The sequence below is a fragment of the Astyanax mexicanus genome, chromosome 3 (assembly GCF_023375975.1).
Source record: "Astyanax mexicanus isolate ESR-SI-001 chromosome 3, AstMex3_surface, whole genome shotgun sequence".
Classification (NCBI taxonomy): Eukaryota; Metazoa; Chordata; class Actinopteri; order Characiformes; family Acestrorhamphidae; genus Astyanax; species Astyanax mexicanus.
This window is the reverse complement of record NC_064410.1, coordinates 4,468,035-4,489,396: the sequence shown is the minus strand read 5'-3', so window position 1 is coordinate 4,489,396 and position 21,362 is coordinate 4,468,035. Positions and strand designations below refer to the sequence as shown.

At 41.7% G+C, this 21,362-nt stretch overlaps 1 protein-coding gene across 2 annotated transcripts in view; it reads left to right on the top strand.

Annotated features, from left to right (window-relative positions):
* Positions 1 to 21,362, top strand: part of col5a3a (collagen, type V, alpha 3a) — a 142,209-nt gene that overhangs the window by 14,118 nt on the left and 106,729 nt on the right. For both annotated transcript variants that reach the window (XM_049476060.1, XM_049476059.1), the window contains exons 2-4: positions 7,856 to 8,023; positions 9,160 to 9,376; positions 12,152 to 12,314. In XM_049476060.1, coding sequence (XP_049332017.1) covers positions 7,856 to 8,023; positions 9,160 to 9,376; positions 12,152 to 12,314 — 548 coding nt within the window. The remainder of the gene's footprint in view (positions 1 to 7,855; positions 8,024 to 9,159; positions 9,377 to 12,151; positions 12,315 to 21,362) is intronic.

Below are 21,362 nucleotides of genomic sequence, written 5' to 3'. Positions count from 1 at the left end.
ATCAGGAGAATCTCTCACTATCTTTACTAAACTCCTGAAGACAGAGCTCTTCAAAGAGCACCTACTCTCCTAACACCTCTAACTAACTACCTTCTACTACCAGATCAGGAGAATCTCTCACTATCTTTAATAAACTCCTGAAGACAGAGCTCTTCAAAGAGCACTTACTCTCCTAACACCTCTAACACACTAACTACTTCTAACCTCATTTTCTTCTTCCCCTCCTTCACTCCTCTATCCCTTTATTTTCGTTTGACCTCCTTTGGGCCCTATCTAAAGATGTTTTTACCTTTAGCTTCTATTTCTTTTGTACTTCGCAATTGTAAGTCGCTTTGGACAAAAGCATCTGCCAAATGTAATGTAATGTAATGTAACTTCACTCCTCATAGATCTTCATCACCGTTTTCTTCAAGTCTTGTTCTCTCCTTGCTGTCTACTTATCCCCGACATCAGCCACTAGATTACAGCGTATTGACTTACACAACTGTCAAACAATTTCCTGGCCAGATTGATGCGAACGAACACGGCTTCTATAAACCCGCTCGGTGCAACCGCTGCAGGAGTGTTAGCATATGCGGACGCGGAGCCGATCGCTGTGTTTGGAAGGAAGGAGCCCTGCAATTATTGTATTTACAGGCGTCATTTATTGCTTTGTGTCAAAGCAGGACCCCGCGTGAAGCACCTTTTAAATCAATACCTGATGTTTTATGTTTTCCATTGTGTTCCAGCCCAGCTCTTTTTCCCTCGTGCATCTCCCACTATTTAGCCTGTTGCCATGCCTCGCGTCGCTCTGCACGAAGGCCCTGAATACCAGGCATCTGCTGAGCAAATAAATAATGCCATAAAATTCCAGCCGTGCTTCACCAGCCTGTAATAGCCTGGCATGGGCAAACTCTTCCCACATGTTTAATTAACGCAGGGGGGAGAAAAGAACACTGAGAGGAGGGGCTGCAGGGGGGGCGGCAATTTGGAATTAGGGTCATCATGTCCATCGTAAAAAGCTTTAGAGGTCAAAACCTGCGCAAAAGGCAACTCTCAGGGCAAGCATGTCCCAATCCAGACCTCCATGATATAGAAGGAAATACCATATTATATAACTATAAATCTACATTAGTCCATTTAAAATGCCTTATTGAAAGAGATAAGAAAGAATACATTTTAACTTTAAACTTTAATGCAGAAGTCAGAGACCACCCACCATTTATGTTTCTGAGAAAATTAGATCTAAAATATTCTACTTAAACCCAAAAGCAAAGCAAAGTTTCCATAATGGAGTCCAAAAATGATTAAACTACACAGGAAATGAGCTCAATAAGAACCTTGCAAAACGTTGTAGTCCACCAGAAACCCTCTTTATCAGATAAACAACATTTTCAGACTTATTATCAAAGAAAAAAGCAGTTAAAAACTACCATTTAAAAATATTTATTGAACGCTTAACATTTTTTTTTTATATTCCAGCAGACAAGCCAACAAAAACACAATACTTTTACCTCAGTAGTGCTTTTGTCATACTTTTGTCTTTTTTTCAGCAGTGCTATTCTAGTTGCACCCTTAACTGACTTATGTTAGCCACACATAATGGCATAATCCTTTAAGCTTTATTCCATAATAGAGTCCAAAATGCTAAAACTACACAGAAAATGGGCCCCTAAAAACTTCACAAAACATTGTAGACCAACAAATATGCTCTCCATATCAGATAAACAGAACTTGAAGAATTTCATTTTCACCCAAAAAAAAGCAGAACATGTCCATCAGACAAATCAACAAAACCACAATACATTTACCTCAGTGGTGCTATTTCAGTCCTACATTTATTTCAGCAGTGCTATTCTATTGGCACACTTAGCTAATCAGGTCTAAAATAATACAGTTTCATGGGGAAAAAAAACCTAAAAGACAAACACAATGTTTTCATAATCCAACAATGATTAAACTACACAGGAAACTTCGCAAAACATGGTAGACCACCAACAATCTCTCCATCAGATAAAGAGCATTTGAAGCATTTCATCCAGATTTTCATCCAGAAAAAGCAGAACATGTCTATAGCCACAGAATAAATTAATAAATTGTTATGAAAAAAAAAACAGTTCAAACGAACCATTTAAAAATATTTGTTGAACACTTAAACTTTTTTTTAATATTCCAGCAGAAAAACCAACTTAAACACAATACATTTACCTCAGTAGAGCTATTTTAGTTGTACATTTATTTCAGCAGTGTTATTGTTACACGGGAGACGGAGGGATGGAGGAGGAGGACGTAAGTGCAAAGATATTTATTATAAATAAACAAGATAACTTAAATCAAAACAAACAAAACACGGGATACGCAAAACAAGACTTGGATAATAACAAACTAAGAAACACAGACTAAGAAACTAGGACTAGGAAACATACGGGCAGCAAGGATACATACAGACCAAGGATACAGGATATAGGATACAAAATACAGGATACAAAATACAAAATACTCGACACTGAACATTCTAACAGAGGGGCTTAAATACAAGAGGAGAGTGAGAAACACCTGGGCTAGGAAGACGAGGGGGCGGGGTTACAAACAGGACACAGGTGAGAACACTGATGCTACAGGGCAGGGCTGGGGCGGAGCTAGGGTGGAGACAAATACTAACAACAACAATAGCACATGGCTGTGAACACTGACAGGAAAACAGAGGGGCAGGAGCACAAGAGACCAAACGAGGGAGAAACAGAAGACAGACAAAGGCTAAACTGTGACATTACCCCCCCTCAACGGCGCCACTACCAGAGGCGCCGAGAGAGAGGGAACAGGGACTGGACAGGGGACACGAACGGAGACTGGACATTAGACTGGGACAGAGACTGGACTGTGGAGGAGAACATAGACTGGGCTAGGGGCTTAGACTGGACAGAGGGTAGGGACTGGACTGTGGACGGAAGAGACTGGACAGGGGACCGAACAGGAGACGGAGACTGGACAGGGAACGGAGACTGAGACTGGACAGGGGACAGGACACAGGGCTGGACAGGAGGCTGGACACGGGGCTGAGACTGGACAGGGGGCTGGACAAAACTGGACCGGGGAACTGGAACAAATACCTGGACAGGGACGGACACAAACACAGTGACAGGGACGGGAACAGGAAAACCACCGGGGACAGGAATGGGAACAAACACAGACACCGGGACCAGGACAGGGAGAGACACGGGAACAAACATTGGTGGGTGCCCAGGACTGGCGAAAGTCTGTACGGAAGTCCAAGGAGCCAGCCTGGGCACAGTTCTGGGGGCAAAGACAGGGGGCCTTGGGGCAGGCCTGGGGGTATACAAAGTTCTGGGAGTGGGCACAGGGTCAGAGGCGGCCGGAGCCGCGGGCACAGGGTCAGAGGCGGCCGGAGCCGCGGGCACAGGGTCAGAGACGGCCGGAGCCGCGGGCACAGGGTCAGAGGCGGCCGGAGCCGCGGGCACAGGGTCAGAGGCGGCCGGAGCCGCGGGCACAGGGTCAGAGGCGGCCGGAGCCGCGGGCACAGGGTCAGAGGCAGTGGGTACCACATGAGCGGCAGGCACTGTAGACACAGGAGCTGAGGCTGTAGCAGCGGGAGCTGCTGGTGCTGGAGCTGAGGCTGTAGCAGCGGGAGCTGCTGGTGCTGGAGCTGAGGCTGTAGCAGCGGGAGCTGCTGGTGCTGGAGCTGAGGCTGTAGCAGCGGGAGCTGCTGGTGCTGGAGCTGAGGCTGTAGCAGCGGGAGCTGCTGGAGCTGGAGCTGTGGCAGCAGGTGCTGGAGCTGGAGCTGTGGCAGCAGGTGCTGGAGCTGGAGCTGTGGCAGCAGGTGCTGGAGCTGGAGCTGTGGCAGCAGGTGCTGGAGCTGGAGCTGGAGCTGGAGCAGCGGAAGCTGCTGGTGCTTGAGCTGGAGCTGAGGCTGGGGCAGCGGGTGCTGCTGGTGCTTGAGCTGGAGCTGAGGCTGGAGCAGCGGGTGCTGCTGGTGCTTGAGCTGGAGCTGAGGCTGGAGCAGCGGGTGCTGCTGGTGCTTGAGCTGGAGCTGAGGCTGGAGCAGTGGGTGCAGCTTGAGCAGGCGCGGCGGGTGCAGCTTGAGCAGGCGCGGCGGGTGCAGCTTGAGCAGGCGCGGCGGGTGCAGCTTGAGCAGGCGCGGCGGGTGCAGCTTGAGCAGGCGCGGCGGGTGCAGCTTGAGCAGGCGCGGCGGGTGCAGCTTGAGCAGGCGCGGCGGGTGCAGCTTGAGCAGGCGCGGCGGGTGCAGCTTGAGCAGGCGCGGCGGGTGCAGCTTGAGCAGGCGCGGCGGGTGCAGCTTGAGCAGGCGCGGCGGGTGCAGCTTGAGCAGGCGCGGCGGGTGCAGCTTGAGCAGGCGCGGCGGGTGCAGCTTGAGCAGGCGCGGCGGGTCTAGGAGCTCGTGACCTGGGAGTAGGCACAGGAGCAGAGGCTGGACCCCCATGCACATGAACTGGGGTAACAGCGGGCACAGAGTCAGAGGCGGCCGGGGCCGCGGGAACTGGGTCAGAGGCGGCCGGAGCCGCGAGCAGCGCTGATCCAGAGGCGGCCGGAGCCGCGAGCAGCGCTGAAACAGAGGCGGTGGGTCCTGCTGGCGTGAGCGCGGCAGGCACCGCGGGTACAAAGTCAGAGACGGCCGGAGCCGCGAGCAGCGCTGATCCAGAGGCGGCCGGAGCCGCGAGCAGCGCTGAAACAGAGGCGGTGGGTCCTGCTGGCGAAGAAGCCGCTTCAGCGGGAGCCGAGAGTGCGGCTGCCGCCAGGATCCGGACTGGAACCGCAGACTCAGCAGTGGGCGTGGCTGAAAACACCGGACCGGAGCTTGCTTCCGGAGCAGGAGTCGAAAACCCGGAATCCAGCCGGGCTGTACAGCTGGGATCCGGCCGAGCTTGAGAGCTGGGAGTCGGCCGGGCTTGAGAGCTGGAAGGCGGCCGGGCTTGAGAGCTGGAAGCCGGCCGAGCTGGAGTGCTGAAAGTCGGCCGGGCTGGAGAGTGCGGTGGAGCTAACATGCTAGTTAGCTTAGCAGGAGCTGGGCCGACACTCTCCACCCCACGGAGAGGCGCCGGGAGCGGTTCATCCCCCCGAATTAGCTCCGCGAGGAACCGGAGATACGCCAGGTCCGCCTTCCTCGTGGCATTCCACTTTGCTACGTCCATAGTTCGGTCGAGTCTTATGTCACACGGGAGACGGAGGGATGGAGGAGGAGGACGTAAGTGCAAAGATATTTATTATAAATAAACAAGATAACTTAAATCAAAACAAACAAAACACGGGATACGCAAAACAAGACTTGGATAATAACAAACTAAGAAACACAGACTAAGAAACTAGGACTAGGAAACATACGGGCAGCAAGGATACATACAGACCAAGGATACAGGATATAGGATACAAAATACAGGATACAAAATACAAAATACTCGACACTGAACATTCTAACAGAGGGGCTTAAATACAAGAGGAGAGTGAGAAACACCTGGGCTAGGAAGACGAGGGGGCGGGGTTACAAACAGGACACAGGTGAGAACACTGATGCTACAGGGCAGGGCTGGGGCGGAGCTAGGGTGGAGACAAATACTAACAACAACAATAGCACATGGCTGTGAACACTGACAGGAAAACAGAGGGGCAGGAGCACAAGAGACCAAACGAGGGAGAAACAGAAGACAGACAAAGGCTAAACTGTGACATTTATTTTAGTGGCACACTTAGCTAGCTAATTTTTACCTACCTCAACAGTGCACTAGGCTATATGTAAATTTACTTTAAGCATTGCAAATTAAGTCACAAATGTACCGTAGCTTTGCTCCTCATGCTACATAAAAAGAAAAAAAAATACACATTCAACCTTATGCGAAAGTCAGTGACCACCCACCAACATCCACAGGTGTTTCTGTCCACCCTTCAGTTGTAAGATGCCCCTACACTTTAACTTTTGCCGAGCCCGCCCCCACCCACGTGCAAAACCTGTGAAAAACAACAAAACAACAGTAATCAGTCCTTTAATCAGGTATTTAAATGTCTTTTTGAAATAAATAAGAGCGATTTTTAGCTGAATTCAGCTGTATCTGGAAATATCTGCGCTGTAAAACTGTGCTGGACTGAGGTGCACAGCTTTCCACATGTGCTCACGTTTACAAGCACGTGCCCAACCATGTGGATGGAGGCCATGCGGTTACCTCGTGTCTACTCCTTCCTTCCTCTCACACTTCTCAGGCAGCAGCAGCCTGTCACTCACACAGGCACAGAGACAGCGCTGTGTATCTTCTATAGCTTCTTGTGTCAAGAATCAAAACATTAAAACATGGCATGTTTGATTTGATGGCTTTAAATTACATCACACGTCCTGCGATGTGACTATTGCACATGTGCACATCACGATGACGATGCTTAAATGATATATCGTGCAGCCCTAGTGATCATCACCTACCTCCGCCCATCCAAAACTACTGAATTGAGCTATTTCATGTAGATACTTCTATGTGATTTGTTCTGGCACTTAAAACTCTTCTGATTGGTTGTACTAGGGCTACATCTCCAGCCTCCAAGTGACCACAAAAATGGAAGATTCCTTCTAGCTGTGTCCTGAAAGCATCCTTAAGGCAGTGCATGATTTATTTAGGTGCGATCATAGCCGGGTCTGAGTGGAGGAGCTTTACAGACGCTGTAAAAGTGTTTCCTTATAACTTCCACCGTGAACGGACTTTACCCACTAGAGTAACAGCCGTTTGGAGAGGATGCTGGTGGGGGAAGGGCCAGGGCCGGGGCAGACGAGTCTCCGATTGAAAAGAAGCTCCAGACAGGTGTCAGGTGTGGCTTAACTACCATCAGGCTAGACCGTGCCATAACTATATCCCATAATGACAGCCGGGGCTAGCCACCTGCAGGCCCAACTTTAACACCGCTGTTCCTTTGAGCTTCCAGAGAATGGGAGGCATTCGCCTGGGCCTGGTGATAAGATATGCATTGTGTTCCAGGGGTTATAATTCAGTATATTGTGATATAATAGTGCATCTCAAAAAGTCTGAAATTAGAATATCATTGAAAAGTTACTTTATCAAAGTAATTAAGTTCAAAATGTGAAACGTATATGTTATATAGATATAACAAAAAAAAAAAAATAGAATATTATATAAGACCAATTAGACCAACTTTTGGCAGTGTGGGCAGTGTGCCAAATCCTGCTGGAAAATGAAATCTTCATCTCTCTGCATTATAAAAGATCACTGATTGGTGGAAACTTCACACTAGACCTTGAGCAGTTTGGACTGTGTGTCTCTCCACTCTTCCTCCAGACTCTGCTCCCTTGATTTACAAATGAAATAAAGTAAAATTTACTGATGATCAGTGATGGTTTGGAGAGACATGTCTGTCATCTGCTGGTGTTGATCCACTGTGTTTTATTATCAAGTCTAAAGTCAGTGCAGTTTTGTTTTCCCACAAAATCTTACAGCACTTCATGCTGAACCTCTGCTACTGACAACTTTTATGGAATGTCAATTTCATTTTCCAGCAGGATTTGGCACACTGCCCACACTGCCAAAAGTACCAATTGGTTTTATATAATATTCTAATGTTCTGAGACACTGATCGTTGGGTTTTCATTGGCTGTAAGCCATAATCATCAACGATAAAAGAAAAAAAATAGCTTAAAATAGATCACTCTGTGTGTAATATGTCTGTATAATATGTAGAGTTTCACATTTTGAACTGAATTACTGAAATAAAGTCGCTTTTTAATTTTTCTATTTTTTTTTTAAATGCACTAGTATTTAGATTAGAGATGCTCTAAAATTAACATTTTTTAACCTTTTCCCAATTTCTGAATAAATTTCATAACCTAAAATTATTATGTCTTTGTTTTCAGCCAATCTAATCGATGTCCTGCACTCGCTGGAGCTGTCCGACCGCATGGAGGGCGTGTCCATGGAGGCGGGGTTTTGCACACAGAGGAAGGACACGGAAGGGTCGGACATGTCCTTCAGGATAGAGAAGAAGATTCAGCTCAGCGCTCCAACCAGACAGCTCTTCCCAGGTATTCCACAAGTGACACGCCCACTTTGCACAGCTCTGATTGGTGGAGTGTAACATTTATTAGTTGTTAGCTGTAGTGCTTTACTACTTTTAAGTAATTACTATTTCATACATAAGGCACATTTTAAGTGACACTATAAGAAACTTCTAATTCAGTAGGTCTCGTCGCTGAGTGGTGGTAATGGTGGTGAGGGGTAGCTAACTAAGTTAACTAAAGCTTAGCTAAGCTAAGCTAAGTAAACAAAACTGTAATTCTTAAAAAAATACTTTCTTTTTAAGTTAAACAAGTGCTGGATGTTAATCTACACAGATTTCTCTCCTGAAAACTGTTTATTTGGGTGATTAAAGTGTTTCCAATTATTTACTGTAAGCTTAGATTTCCAAATTTCTCCAGCATTAAGGCTGGAGCATTAGCATTAGTGGCTAACCACCCTACAGCGCTACACTGAGGAACCCTGAGTCTTCCAGTAATCCAGGGCGATATTAGGTAATGGTTCGTCCCACAGGATACAGTCTGATGTACTCAACATCTATTTTCTGCTCTATTTTTTTTATAATAAGGCACATTTTAAGCAACATTTTAAGGAACTTTTAATTCAGTAAGTCTTGTCGCTGGGTGGTGGTAAGGGGGATGGCTAACTAAGTTAACTAAAGCTTAGCTAAGCTAAGCTAAGTAAATGACACTGTAATTCTTAAGAAAAAGACTTTCTTTTAAAGTTAAACAAGTGCTGGATGTTAATCTACACAGATTTCTCTCCTGAAAACTGTTTATTTGGGGGATTAAAGTGTTTTCAATTATTTACAGTAAGCTTAGATTCCCAAATTTCTCCAGCACTAAGGCTGGAGCATTAGCATTAGTGGCTAACCACCCTACAGCGCTACACTGAGGAACCCTGAGTGTTCCAGTAAGCTAGTAAGCCACTATTAGGTAGTGGTTCATCCCACAGGCTACAGTCTGTTGTACTCACCTCTGAACAAAGACAGAGCCAAGGTGGTTAATGGGTAATGCTAATGCTGCTCCAGCAGTGCTAGCCGGGGTCATTTTTGGGAAAAGTGTGCCTTAAAGAGCAAAAAAAAAAATACAGTAAAAAAAAAAAAATATTGAGCCTAATCCTCTGGCTGTGCTCCCTGTTTTAGATCACTCTGCATTTCCTGAGGACTTCTCTCTGATGACCACGGTTCGAGCGAAGAAGAACACGCAGTTCTTCCTGCTGTCGATGTACGACGAGCACGGCGTTCAGCAGCTGGGTCTGGAGCTGGGCAGATCCCCTGTGTTCCTGTACGAAGACCACAAGGGCCAGCCCACGCCTGACCTCTACCCCATCTTCAAGAAGATCAATCTGGCTGATGGAAAGTGAGTGCTGTAGAGATTAGATCAGAAATTAGTGTTGCCAATACATTTCAACAAATAAAACAGTCTGCTTTACATTAAGTTATGTAAGGGTTATAATTATGTAAGTACAATAAATATATAAATATATAACTTTAAAAAACATCCAGTTTGTGCTAATATCAATCAATCAATCAATCAATCAATCAATCTTTATTTCCACTCTGTAATACATTCTGAGTAACCCTCATTTTCAATGCAGACGAGCATTTACAAAATAAAAGGATCTGAAAAACAAGTTTAAATTATAAAAACAATATACGATTTAATTAAGAAGAAATAAAACAATTCAGAGATAAGTAATTAGAATAATAAAATACAAACACTGAACTAAAATAACGTCAAAAAAATAAAACAGTTAAATGATGAAGCTAAAATATAGTTTAACGAATTATAAAAAACATTAAAGGAAAGGACAAAATAAATACAATAAAAAGGTGAAAAGGCCAAAAGTAAAACCAGTAATAAAAACTAATAAAAGGATGAAATGAATAAAATAAAAAAGGCTAAAAGCAAGACAAAAAGAAATTGAAAAAAGATTTTATTTATTTGATTTATTTTCTCTCTCCATGTCCTTATTTGTTCATTATTTGTTTATCTGTTACTCCACGTACAGAAGAAACGTGAAGAGCTCATATCATTCACAATCATTCAGCTGTTCTTTTGCTCTTCATACTGGAGTGTGGAGACTGGATCAGCTACTTCAGGAGTGCTCAGGAGTGTTTAGGTGTACTCAGGAGTGCGCTGGAGTGCTCTTGTGCTGCCGGGTTCTGTGTTTTAGTTTCTGTAAATGTGTGGTCCGTCTGTGGAGCTGTGTTCATACACTGAAAAAAAAAATGATGCGTAAAATTTACTTAAAAAAAACTTTTGCAACTTTCTGCATTTGCTTTTTTTAAGTAAATTTAATTTCATGTAAATTTAAGTGACTTCAACTCTGTTTCAAGACTAAAATGTTACATATAAGAGTAAATAAGTGAACTGAACTTCAATCAATCCTTTCTTTTAGTACACTTTACTAAATTTCTGCTTCATACCATATTACCTAATTACAATTACTTCATTTATACAATATTACTCAAATAATTTATGATACATAATATATTATAATTACTGAAATTTAAATATTTTTAGTTGAAACACACATATTACACTGTCTCCACACATGGATGGCATGTACTACATTCTTTATACTATACTAAAATGTATTACAAGCCATCCATGTGTTGAGACAGTGAGACTTGTATAAATGAAGTAATTGTAATTAGATACAATTGTATGCAGAAATAAAGTAAAGTTTACTAAAAGAAATGACTGACTGAAGTTCAGTTCACTTATTTACTCTATGTAACATTTAAGTCTTGAAACCGAGTTGAAGTCACTTAAATTTACATGAAATTAAATTTACTTAAAAAAAATGAATGCAGAAAGTTGTGAAACTTTTTTTAAGCAAATTTTACGCATAATTTTTTGTCAGTGAATAAACACAGTATCTGTGAGGAGCTCTATCGACTGCAGTCTGGTTCCTCTGAGCTCTGAGGAATAATGTGTATTTAATTTTCTCTCCGACATCTAAACAGCAATCACATCTAATAACACCTTCAGAGCCTGTTGTGTCACATGACACGAATTCCTTCAGACACAGGACAGCAGATCTGTTCTGAGAGAGAGAGAGAGAGAGAGAGAGAGAATAGTCTGCAGCACAGAGATCCATAAAGTTTGCTTAGCGGAATGTGTTCACTAGCACTTAAGCCTCGACGCATCCTGTTCAACGTTGTGTATGCTGCTGCTGCGTTTCGTTGAATGCAGCCCCGCCCTCCGGCAAAAAAGTTCAGCAAAGCTCAACTTTATTGAGCGAATCTGTCTGTCGAACTGCGTCCAGCCAATCAGGGAAGATTAGGCTGCGACTTCACACACATACGAGCCTCACACACACAGAACAGTCAGCTTTTAACCACAGAAGAAAAGTTGAAGAAGAAAATGGCAGAATATGGTTTTATAGAGCTATAGATCACAGTGAGGTTGATTTAAAACCTTAAAGTCTTAAAACTTATGATTGCCTTCTTCTGTAGCTTCATTTGAGTTTAAAAACGTCACGAACAAGCCCACACGGCAAGCCGTGAGATCTGGCACGGCAACACGTGTTAAAGAAAAGTGCTAGTGGACAGTTAGCTTATATACTGGGCGGTATACTGGTTCATATGGTATACCAGTGGAGAAATTTAAACTGGTATGCATTTTTCACATACCAATATACTACTGGAGGTGCTGCAGAGGGTCGTGTCGAGCAGCACCACCATAGAAGCACACTGGCAGAGCTCGCTAGCTAACGCCAGCCAGTAATCATACCAAGCTAACACACTGGAAATGAGAACACCACTTTATTTGAGGAGCTCCTGCTGCTGTTCCTCACTGTATGAGTGTTTTCATCAGAGTAAAATAACAAAACAAATCAAGAGCAAACAGCAAATATTTACTCAGAAAAGAGACTATTTTATATATACAGTGTTAATACTGCAGCACACAGGATAATTTAATCTTTTCACTGAACTGAGTTTATTAGTTAAGTGGAGAAGGAAGGGAACTGTGGCTGATTTTAATACTGTTATGCCTCTAATTAAATTTGATATTAAACTTTTTTTATCTTACTAGTGGAATAGAGCTTTCGAGAAATATCTCTTTGGTATTTTAGGACTTTTTAAATATATATAACTGCTTAACCTCGTCCTCCTCTCTCCTCAGGTGGCACAGGATAGCTTACAGCGTGGAGGGGAAGTCAGTAACTCTGTATCTGGACTGTAAGAAGGTCCAGACTCTGGATCTGCAGCGTGGAGACGCTCCTGTGGTCAGCACGGACGGAGTCACTGTCTTCGGAACTCGACTGCTGGATGAGGAAGTGTTCGAGGTAAACAACACTGCGCTTGTTTCCAGATGTTTGCAGTAGGGCTGCAACTAATGGTTATTTTGGTAGTCCACTAATCTGACGATTACTTTTTTCGATTAGTCGATTAGCCAATAATTATTTCTGCCATCTCTAAAAACGGTAGAAACAGCAGAACATGAGATTTAAATGGTATTTTAATATCTAATATCTGATTGTTTAAACGGGGAAAGTACTGATACGTAGTGATTGAATATATACTCTGTTGTGTTTGGGCACTTTTGGAGACACAAACACTCAAAGTTGAGTGTAAAGGGAACTGTGTTCTTTGCTAATGGTGTTCAATCAAATATTTTTGGGAGTGATGAGATTGGGTGGTGTTCGTCCACCATCTTGGCTTTATTAAAGCGGATGCAAAAATTATGCAAAACTCACTTTTGCGTGCTAGTTCCACTTTGGTATCGGCCGCCCCTATAAATACTTCAAGCTTAAAACAAATGCATCCATCCGTTTTCTGTGAATCAGCTGAAACAGTTTGGTGTCAGGAATCCTATGCCTCTATGAGTCATTTAGATGCTTCCTCATTGTGACATCACAACCAGTTGACCCTCATAGAACCACCCTGGCTCCACCACTCTCTTGTTAACCCCCACCAGAGCCCCGCCCACTATATTAGATGAAGAAATTTTGGTTGAGAACCTCAGAGCAGGATTGGTCAGCAGACTTTGTTTGATGGAGGGATCTGTAACTACTGTCCTTGGTGAGTCAGCCGATGAGGGAGATGAAGTACTTTCAGTCCATGAGTTTTGTGTTTCTATCGCTGTTAAGCATGAACTACCTTGTTTGTTGTGTTTTGCCATTTAACACAAGCTAAGGCTAATGTGTGGTAAACACATTTAAGTGTAAATATGACATAGCCAGCGACAAATAGCTTTTTGTGCAAAGAACTGTAGGAACATGTTTTGTACAGCCCATAGACCTATTTTAGCTTGGGTTAAAGCAAAGCTCCACATTTTAATTACTTTAATTTCAGAATAAACAAAGAATGAATGTGTCAAAAAACAATGGAGTATTTTATGTTTAGATTGCATTTTTCCCAGACTGTATCTTTCCAGCGCAGAGACTTGTGTTTTCTGGGCTTGTTGAGTGATGTGTTTATTATTTCTGCCTCTCAGATTTGTTGTGTAGGTAGGTACTTAACCGCTTACAGCTGTCTGACATAAACAGTGTGTTTTGAGTCAGCGTGAGATTGCGTATGACAGTCTGAAGAGCTCATCACAGGGAAGATGGATGATGGCTTTTTATGTACGCACTGAAGTGCCTCTCCAGACCTGGCAGGAAACGTAAGATGGAATAAATAAAGATAATAAATAAGAAAGCCTTAACGTACTGCCTTAAATGAAATGGAATCACAGCCCATAAAGGGGTAGAAGAAAGCTGAAAGGATGAGACTGTTGGTTTTGATGTAGTGACAGCGTGTTTAGTTGATTTTTTTTATATTAAAGCTCAGGTTACATTTCTGTGTGTGATAATGCACAACCACCTTGGCACAACCCTCACCCATCAACCCCCACCAGAGCCCCACCCACTATATTAGATGAAGAAATACCATTTTGGTCATTTTGGGTGAGAACCTCAGAGCAGGTTTAGTCAGCAGACTTCTTCTGAGGGAGGGATCTGTAACTACTGTCTGTGGTGAGTCAGCAGATGAGGGAGATTAAGTACTTTCAGTCCATTAGTTTTGTGTTTCTATTGCAGTTAAGCATGAATTACCTTGTTTGTTGTGTTTTTTCCATTTAATGGGAACCAGAGGGCAGCACAGATAGATGGATGGATGGATGGATGCATAGATAGATAGATAGATAGATAGATAGATAGATAGATAGATAGATAGATAGATAGATAGATAGATAGATAGATAGATAGATAGATAGATAGATAGATAGATTACACCATTCTGAATAACTCTAAAATCACATTGAGTTCCACATTCTGATACTGGTTGAACATATCTATAAGCTGTTGGTTTGTATTTGTATAATTCCATGCAAAATTTATTTAAATGAGAAGATGTACAGGTGTGTATCTTCATTCAAGGTGTCAAAAGTTTTTACTTTCATTACTTGGGTAGAAATATAGATACTAGGGTTTAAAATACAAGCTGAAGTTAAATATGAGTAATGAGGCTATTTTTAAAATGTAAGGAGCAGAAAATTCAGATAAATACAGATCTGGAAAAAATTAGAGAGTACTTAAAAATGACGAGTTTCTTTGATTTTATCTAATTAAAAACCCCTGGAATATAATCAAGAGGAAGATGGATGATCACAAACCATCAAACCAAACCAAACTGAACTGCTTGAATGTTTGCACCAGGAGTAAAGCAGCATAAAGTTATCCAAAAGCAGCGTGTAAGACTGGTGGAGGAGGAGAACATGATGCCAAGATGCATGAAAACATGCATGATAAAATGCATGATAAAATATTGATTTCTAGGTCTGAAAGCTTTGCAGCTTTTTTTGGTATTTCAGCCATTTCTCATTTTCTGCAAATAAATGCTCGAAGTGGCAATATTTTTATTTGGAATTTGGGAGAAATGTTGTCTATCTTCTGCTTATATCTTGTCTGATTGACTGAAGTATTGGGATAAATCCAATACATTGAATTTCACGGAGGCAGAAAAGTCATTTTCAGAACTTAATAGTAAGAGTAATTACTAAATTCAGATGCTTCAGAAATCTATCTTGTCACTGCCGTCGAGACACAGTTAGACACAGGCTTTGGTGGATCTGTCCTTTAGTGGGTGTGTTTATCCCCACGGCAACCGGCGCTATGGTCAGGGAACGCCTCGGTCTGCGTTGTCCTCTCAGGACGGGGTCAGGGGTCAGATATTTGAGGAGCATGGACTTTGTCAAAGCCCCTTACAAATGGTGGGATTAATGGGCTATATAATTTGGGGGCTGTAAAAAAAAAACATGGGACTGTGTGCCGACTGTGTGTGTGTGTGTTTGAGTGTGTAAATGTGTGTGTGTGTGTGTGTGTGAGAGAGAAATGGGGGAATGCTCCAATCTGTGTATTAGCATAGTTTGAGGCTGAGCTTGCTCTCAGTTGACCTGCATGACTGGAAGCGCTTGTTGTTGCTTGTGCAGCTCATTGAAAGGTTACCCAGAAATGGAGAGGGAGCACAAATCCCATCAGTCATCTGCTCCTCAGGGCCTGCAGTCGCAGTGTATGTGTGTCTCTCTGTGTGTTTGTGTGTGTGTGTATTAGTGTGTGTGTGTGGTTTAGTGGGTTTGGTTAGTCACACTCTAAAACAGCCCTATTTGCAATCTCTCCCGTCCTCTCTCTGTCCCTCAGGACACTGTCCCGCCCCTCTGGACCGATTAAGGGTGCATGTATTAACCTTCAGACAGACGCTGTTATCAGCGCTGCAGGGGTTTAGAGAGATACCTCGCCCAAAAATGACTCTTGTGAGCTTTTGTTTTCCCTGCTGGCTTCTGGAAAAAGGTACAGGAGTATGCGGTGCAGGACCACCAGGTTCTGTAACAGTTTTTTCCCCCAAGCTATTAGATTGTTAAACTCCTAAAACCTCGGTCAACCTTGGTTTTTTGCGAGTCAATGCAACGAAATTTCGTTCTCCGTACAGGAGTGTATTAAGAATGACAATAAATGAAGTCTAAGTCTAAGTTTTGGGGTTGGCCGATATAATAATAATAATAATAATAAACGATTTTAGGCCCTATTTTATCGATATGTAGTGCATCGGTCAATTGCGGATTGTGCTGCTTAATATAGGGCATGTCGGTTATGCTTGTATTAATTCTCTAATGTCAATTATACCACAGTAAGTTCTGACCCTGCAATATGATTGGCTGAGAGGCGTTCTTTGAGTGCTGTTATCAGCCAGTAATTCTGTAGGTCTTGCAGCTAGAGGGTGCTGAAGTAAAAAAAAAAAAAAAAACAGATAGTATTTTCTCATCCCCTTTAACTCAAAATCTTTTAATAAACAGCGATAACGGAACTGTGGTAGAACCGCAATAATACACTCGAGGTTTGTGCTATAATGTGTAACATTGGCACTGCTGCGCTGCGGGCGATAATCAGTGATGGTTTGGAGAGTCATGTCTGTCATCTGCTGCTGTTGATCCACTGTGTTTTATATTATCAAGTCTAAAGTCAGTGCAGTTTTGTTTTCCCACAGAGTCTTACTCTTGCACTTCATGCTTCCCTCTGCTACTGACAACTTTTATGAAGGTGCAGATTTCATTTTCCAGCAGGACTTGGCACACTGCCCACACTGACAAAAGTACCAATTGGTCTTAAGCCCTATCCAGATGGGATTAGTTTCATTTGAAAAAAAAAAAACAAAGCACCAGTGATTTTTTTTTGTGAGGCTTTCTCGGTCACATGACATCGCGTTCAGTAGCTCCTCCATTTTCACACGCTGTTGTGTTTTTACATGGATCTCCATGGAAATGCATGGGCAAAGTGTAATTACGGTGCACGGCAGTGAACAAATAGCTGTTCTATTAAATGCAAGGAGACAAAAGTCAGAGATGTGGATCCGGACAGGACTAAAATTATCGGAGGACCACAGAGTTAATTCAGCCTGTAATTTTCTCAGAGGACGTCTGAGAAAAACACGTACATGGTCATTCTGAACGGGAATAAAATCACAGAGGATAAAACCCCCCCATAAAAGAGAAAATTGCCTCAGGACCCCCTGATAAAAGATTCCCATCCTAATAGGGCTTTATAGAATATTCTAACTTCCTGAGACACTGATTCTTGGGTTTTCAGATCACTCTGTGTGTGATACATCTATGTAGTATATGAATTTTTCTTTTTTTTTTTTTTTATTCAGCATGAACCTCTCCACCATGATCAGATTTTAGACCACAACCTTCTCATAACATTCTCATAGCTTTTGAGTGACGCAGCTTTTAAAGATGTTTAATTCTCTCGTCTGGACGTCTGGATCCTTTAACCACAACTGTGAATAAACTCTGAGTCAGCAGATTTCTTCTAGAACAAAGCATTTCACATCAAACCTCTGCACTAAAAGACTTTAATGATATATCAACCTTTTAATTATGCAGGAATTTCCCCTTTAATGCATATTACTCTGCTATCAGAGGAGGTTCAGCCCGTGCTTGTTCAGACTGACTACACTAAAACACTAAAATATGACCAAGAGGTGAAATTAGTGCTTTTTTCTTGCTGCTAAAAATGTCTTTTCTGAATAAAAGATGCGATGTCTACTAGGAATGTGCTATATTGTATCATACGCAATAATATCACCAACATGTTAGGGGTGGGCAATATGACTCTAAAATGATATAAAATCAATATTTCATGTTTTTTTTTTTGTTTTTTTTTTCGCAATAACGATACTTTTGGCAATTTTAGGATTACACTACTGCAACAAAATAAAAATTTGATTTTATTATTTTATACGATGCAATACGATGTGATATGGCACACCCCTAACTGAGATATTAAAAATACAGGAATTTTATCAGATTTGTAACAGTAAAAGTCAATGAACCAGAATGTCATGATACTAATAATACTAATAATGCACTCCAAGTATCTCCATATATCCAGGATTAAAGTAAAATAAATGATATATAATCTGTCTATAATCGGATATAATCTGTCTCTGGTAGATACTGTAAATAATGGGAAATGATGAGAACAGTGTGAATTTTTCTTTTTTCCTTTGCTAAAAACAGCAAAAAAAAAAAAAAAAAAAAAAAAAGTAGTACCCTGATGTGATAATTAAATATAGAAAAATATTAAATAAAATATAGAAAAATGAAATATAGAAAATTAAAGAAAAATTAACACTGTTCTTATTATTTCCCATTATATTTATCTACTAAAGACAGATTATATATGTCCAGTATCATTTACTGGATACATTTTACTTTAATCCTGGATAAACTGAGATATTTAGAGTGTTTTATTAGCATTATTTGTTTCATGACATTCTGGATCATTGACTTATAAATTACAAATCTGATAAAATTCTTATATTTTTTAATATCTCAGTTAGGGGTGTTCCAAATCATATCGTATGCAATAATAAAATATAATTTTCTTTTTGTTGCAGTATTGTATTCTTGAAATATATTTTTTTAAATTCATTGTTTTGTCATATCGTCAAGAGTATCGATATCGCATCATAAATGAGTACCATGAAATATTGTGATGTTATTTTAGGGGCATATCGTCCACCCCTAGTTCACAATATTTAAAAATGTTGGCGGTATTATTGCGTACGATGCAGTACATGTTGCATCTTTTATCCGTCCAGTATCATTTGTTTTACTTTAATCCTGGATATATGGAGATATTTGAAGTGTTTTATTAGCATTATTTGTTTCATGACATTCTGGGTCATTGACTTACAAATTACAAATCTGATAAAATTCTTATATATTTTTTAATATCTCAGTTAGGGATGTTCCAAAGCATATTGTATACAATAATAAAATGTATTTTTTTATGTATTTTGTTGCAGTAGTGTATTTAAAAAAAAAAAAAAAATTCAATTCATTTTTTTGTCGTATCGCCAATAGTATTGTTTTCAGGGCATATCGCCCACCCCTAACGTCTACCTCTATGTATAACATACAGCTTTTTATCCTGTTACCATGTTGCTTTTTATTGTGATAGCCTTTCGCTTCAGGCCTTCCTCCCCTTTCATCATCCTCAAAACCAGATGTTCCTGGACCTCTCCACTCCAGGCCATGCCACGCCCCTTCAGCTGCCCCTGCAATAATTTAGATATCTGCCTGACCCCGCCCACATTGTCTTTTAACCGCACAAAACCTTGCAATTATTGCACTACAGCCACTCCCACACAGTCCAGACAACTTTCACCTTACTTGGCCCTTCGGTACCACACACACACACACACACACCTCCATAAAACACCATTCCTTTCCAGAACAGGGTTCTCAGCCCATGCAAACCTCAGCATCCATCCTCTTGTTCTTTTTTTCCACAACACCTCCGCCTGGGCGATGGATGATTAAGAGTCTCCACGCTCTTAAAAAGCAAGCTTGCGTTGCTCATTCTTCATGCAGAGCGACCTGTCTGGAACAAACGATGACTAATCCTCCTCCAGTACTCCGCACTCTGTTGTCTTTAAGCCCACGCTCTGTCCACTCAAGCTCATCACGCTTCACGTTAAAGCCCAGGTCCCTTTTCATCACCTTCACAGTGATGTACTGTACTGGTGTTTATACCACAGTTAGTTCTGACCCTGCAATGTGATTGGCTGAGAGGCGTTCTGTGAGTGCCATTATCAGCCGGTAATGCACTGTAACCGAAGCTCTCCATGTATTACTCCTCCACATACAGGTAATCTAGCGACCTAGCAGTGATGCAGCGCTTACAAGCCAAACTACAACGCACAGCTACAAACAGAGCAGCAATGGAAATGATCCAAACACTTTGGATAAATGTGTCTGCTAAACGCAATGTAAAATAATTCTTCCCCTATTACAGGATTTCCGCACTTTAAAGTGTGTCACTATATTCCATATAGACATATATATATATATATATATATATATATATATATATATATATATATATATATATATATATATATATAAATATATATATATATTTACTCTTAAACACCCATAATGCAGTGAAAAATGTAATGTAAAGACCACGTACGCTACAACATTGCTCCCAAATTACCAATAAAAATACTGTAATTTACAGCATTTATTTGTAGAAAATGAGAAATGGCTGAAAGATCATATTCATAAAGTTTTAAGAGTTCAGAAATCAATATTTTGTGGAATAAATCTGCTTTTTTAATCACAGTTTTCATGCAACTTGGCATCATGTTCTCCTCCACCAGTCTTACACACTGCTTTTGGATAACTCTATGCTGCTTTACTCCTGGTGCAAAAAATCAAGCAGTTCATCTTGGTTTGATGGCTTGTGATCATCCATCTTCCTTTTGATTATATTCCAGAGGTTTTTTAATTAGGAAAAATCAAAGAAACTCATCATTTTTAAGTGCTCTCTATCATGTATCGTTATCAAAAAACTAAACAAAAGTAAAATATTTCTTTTTTATGTCTTGGCAAGTTTGACCTATCATGGATTAACAGTTTCAAGAAACATATTGAGGCAATTCAAGCTTATTAATCAATTCGATATTCTAAATTACTTGATTAGCTGTTTGTATTTTATACTGTGCATAAAATCTCTGTGTGGGTTACAGAACGTTCTGTACTGGGTTCAGTAAGTGAGTCATGAGTTGCAAAAGGTTGGGAAACCCCTACGCTAGGAACACCAGCTCAGAAAAGCTTATGGTGCTGTCATTAACTGTTAACTGTTGACTGATATCTCTTTCGTCTCATCGTCTTATCGTATCATCATCTTCCCCCGTCTATCCTGTGAGGGTGGTGAGGCTGGTACCAGGGGAGGCGAGGGGGAGGCCCGTACGTGGGCCGGTTCCCAGGCTCCTCGGTGCGGGCGGCATCCGGGGGGCCTGTGTTCTGGTCCAGTTCCTCCAGCGTGGGAGACTGGCCAGCCAGCCTGGGGATTGTGGTCAAGGCTAATGTGTCTATTACATCCAGATTGGCTGTGAAAAAAAAGAAGAAAAAAAGAGAGAGAGAGAGAGAGAGAGAGAGAGAGAGAGAGCCTGTGAACTTGAACTTGGGTCTACATTACACATCATCACATCTGCAGGGCTGAATGAAATACCCGAGCCTGTCTCCGAGCTGTTTGTGTGTTTTGGAATATTGAGTGCCGAGATAAGATCCAGCTTGGAGTGCTGGTCGGGGTTTTGTATTGCATTTGAATGTATGTATAATTTGTGTGTGTGTGTGTAGATGTTAGGGGTGTCACGATTCTCTAAATCCTCGATTCAATTTGATTTCTGATTTTAGGGTCACGATTCGATTCTCGATTTTCTTTTTTTTTTTTTACAGCAGAGAGGCCTGTGCCAGTTTTAGATTAGTCTATGGTCAGTCATTGGTTTGATTCATCAGATTTACAATATCTTATTTCAAAAGGTGGGCTTGATATAAGTGATGC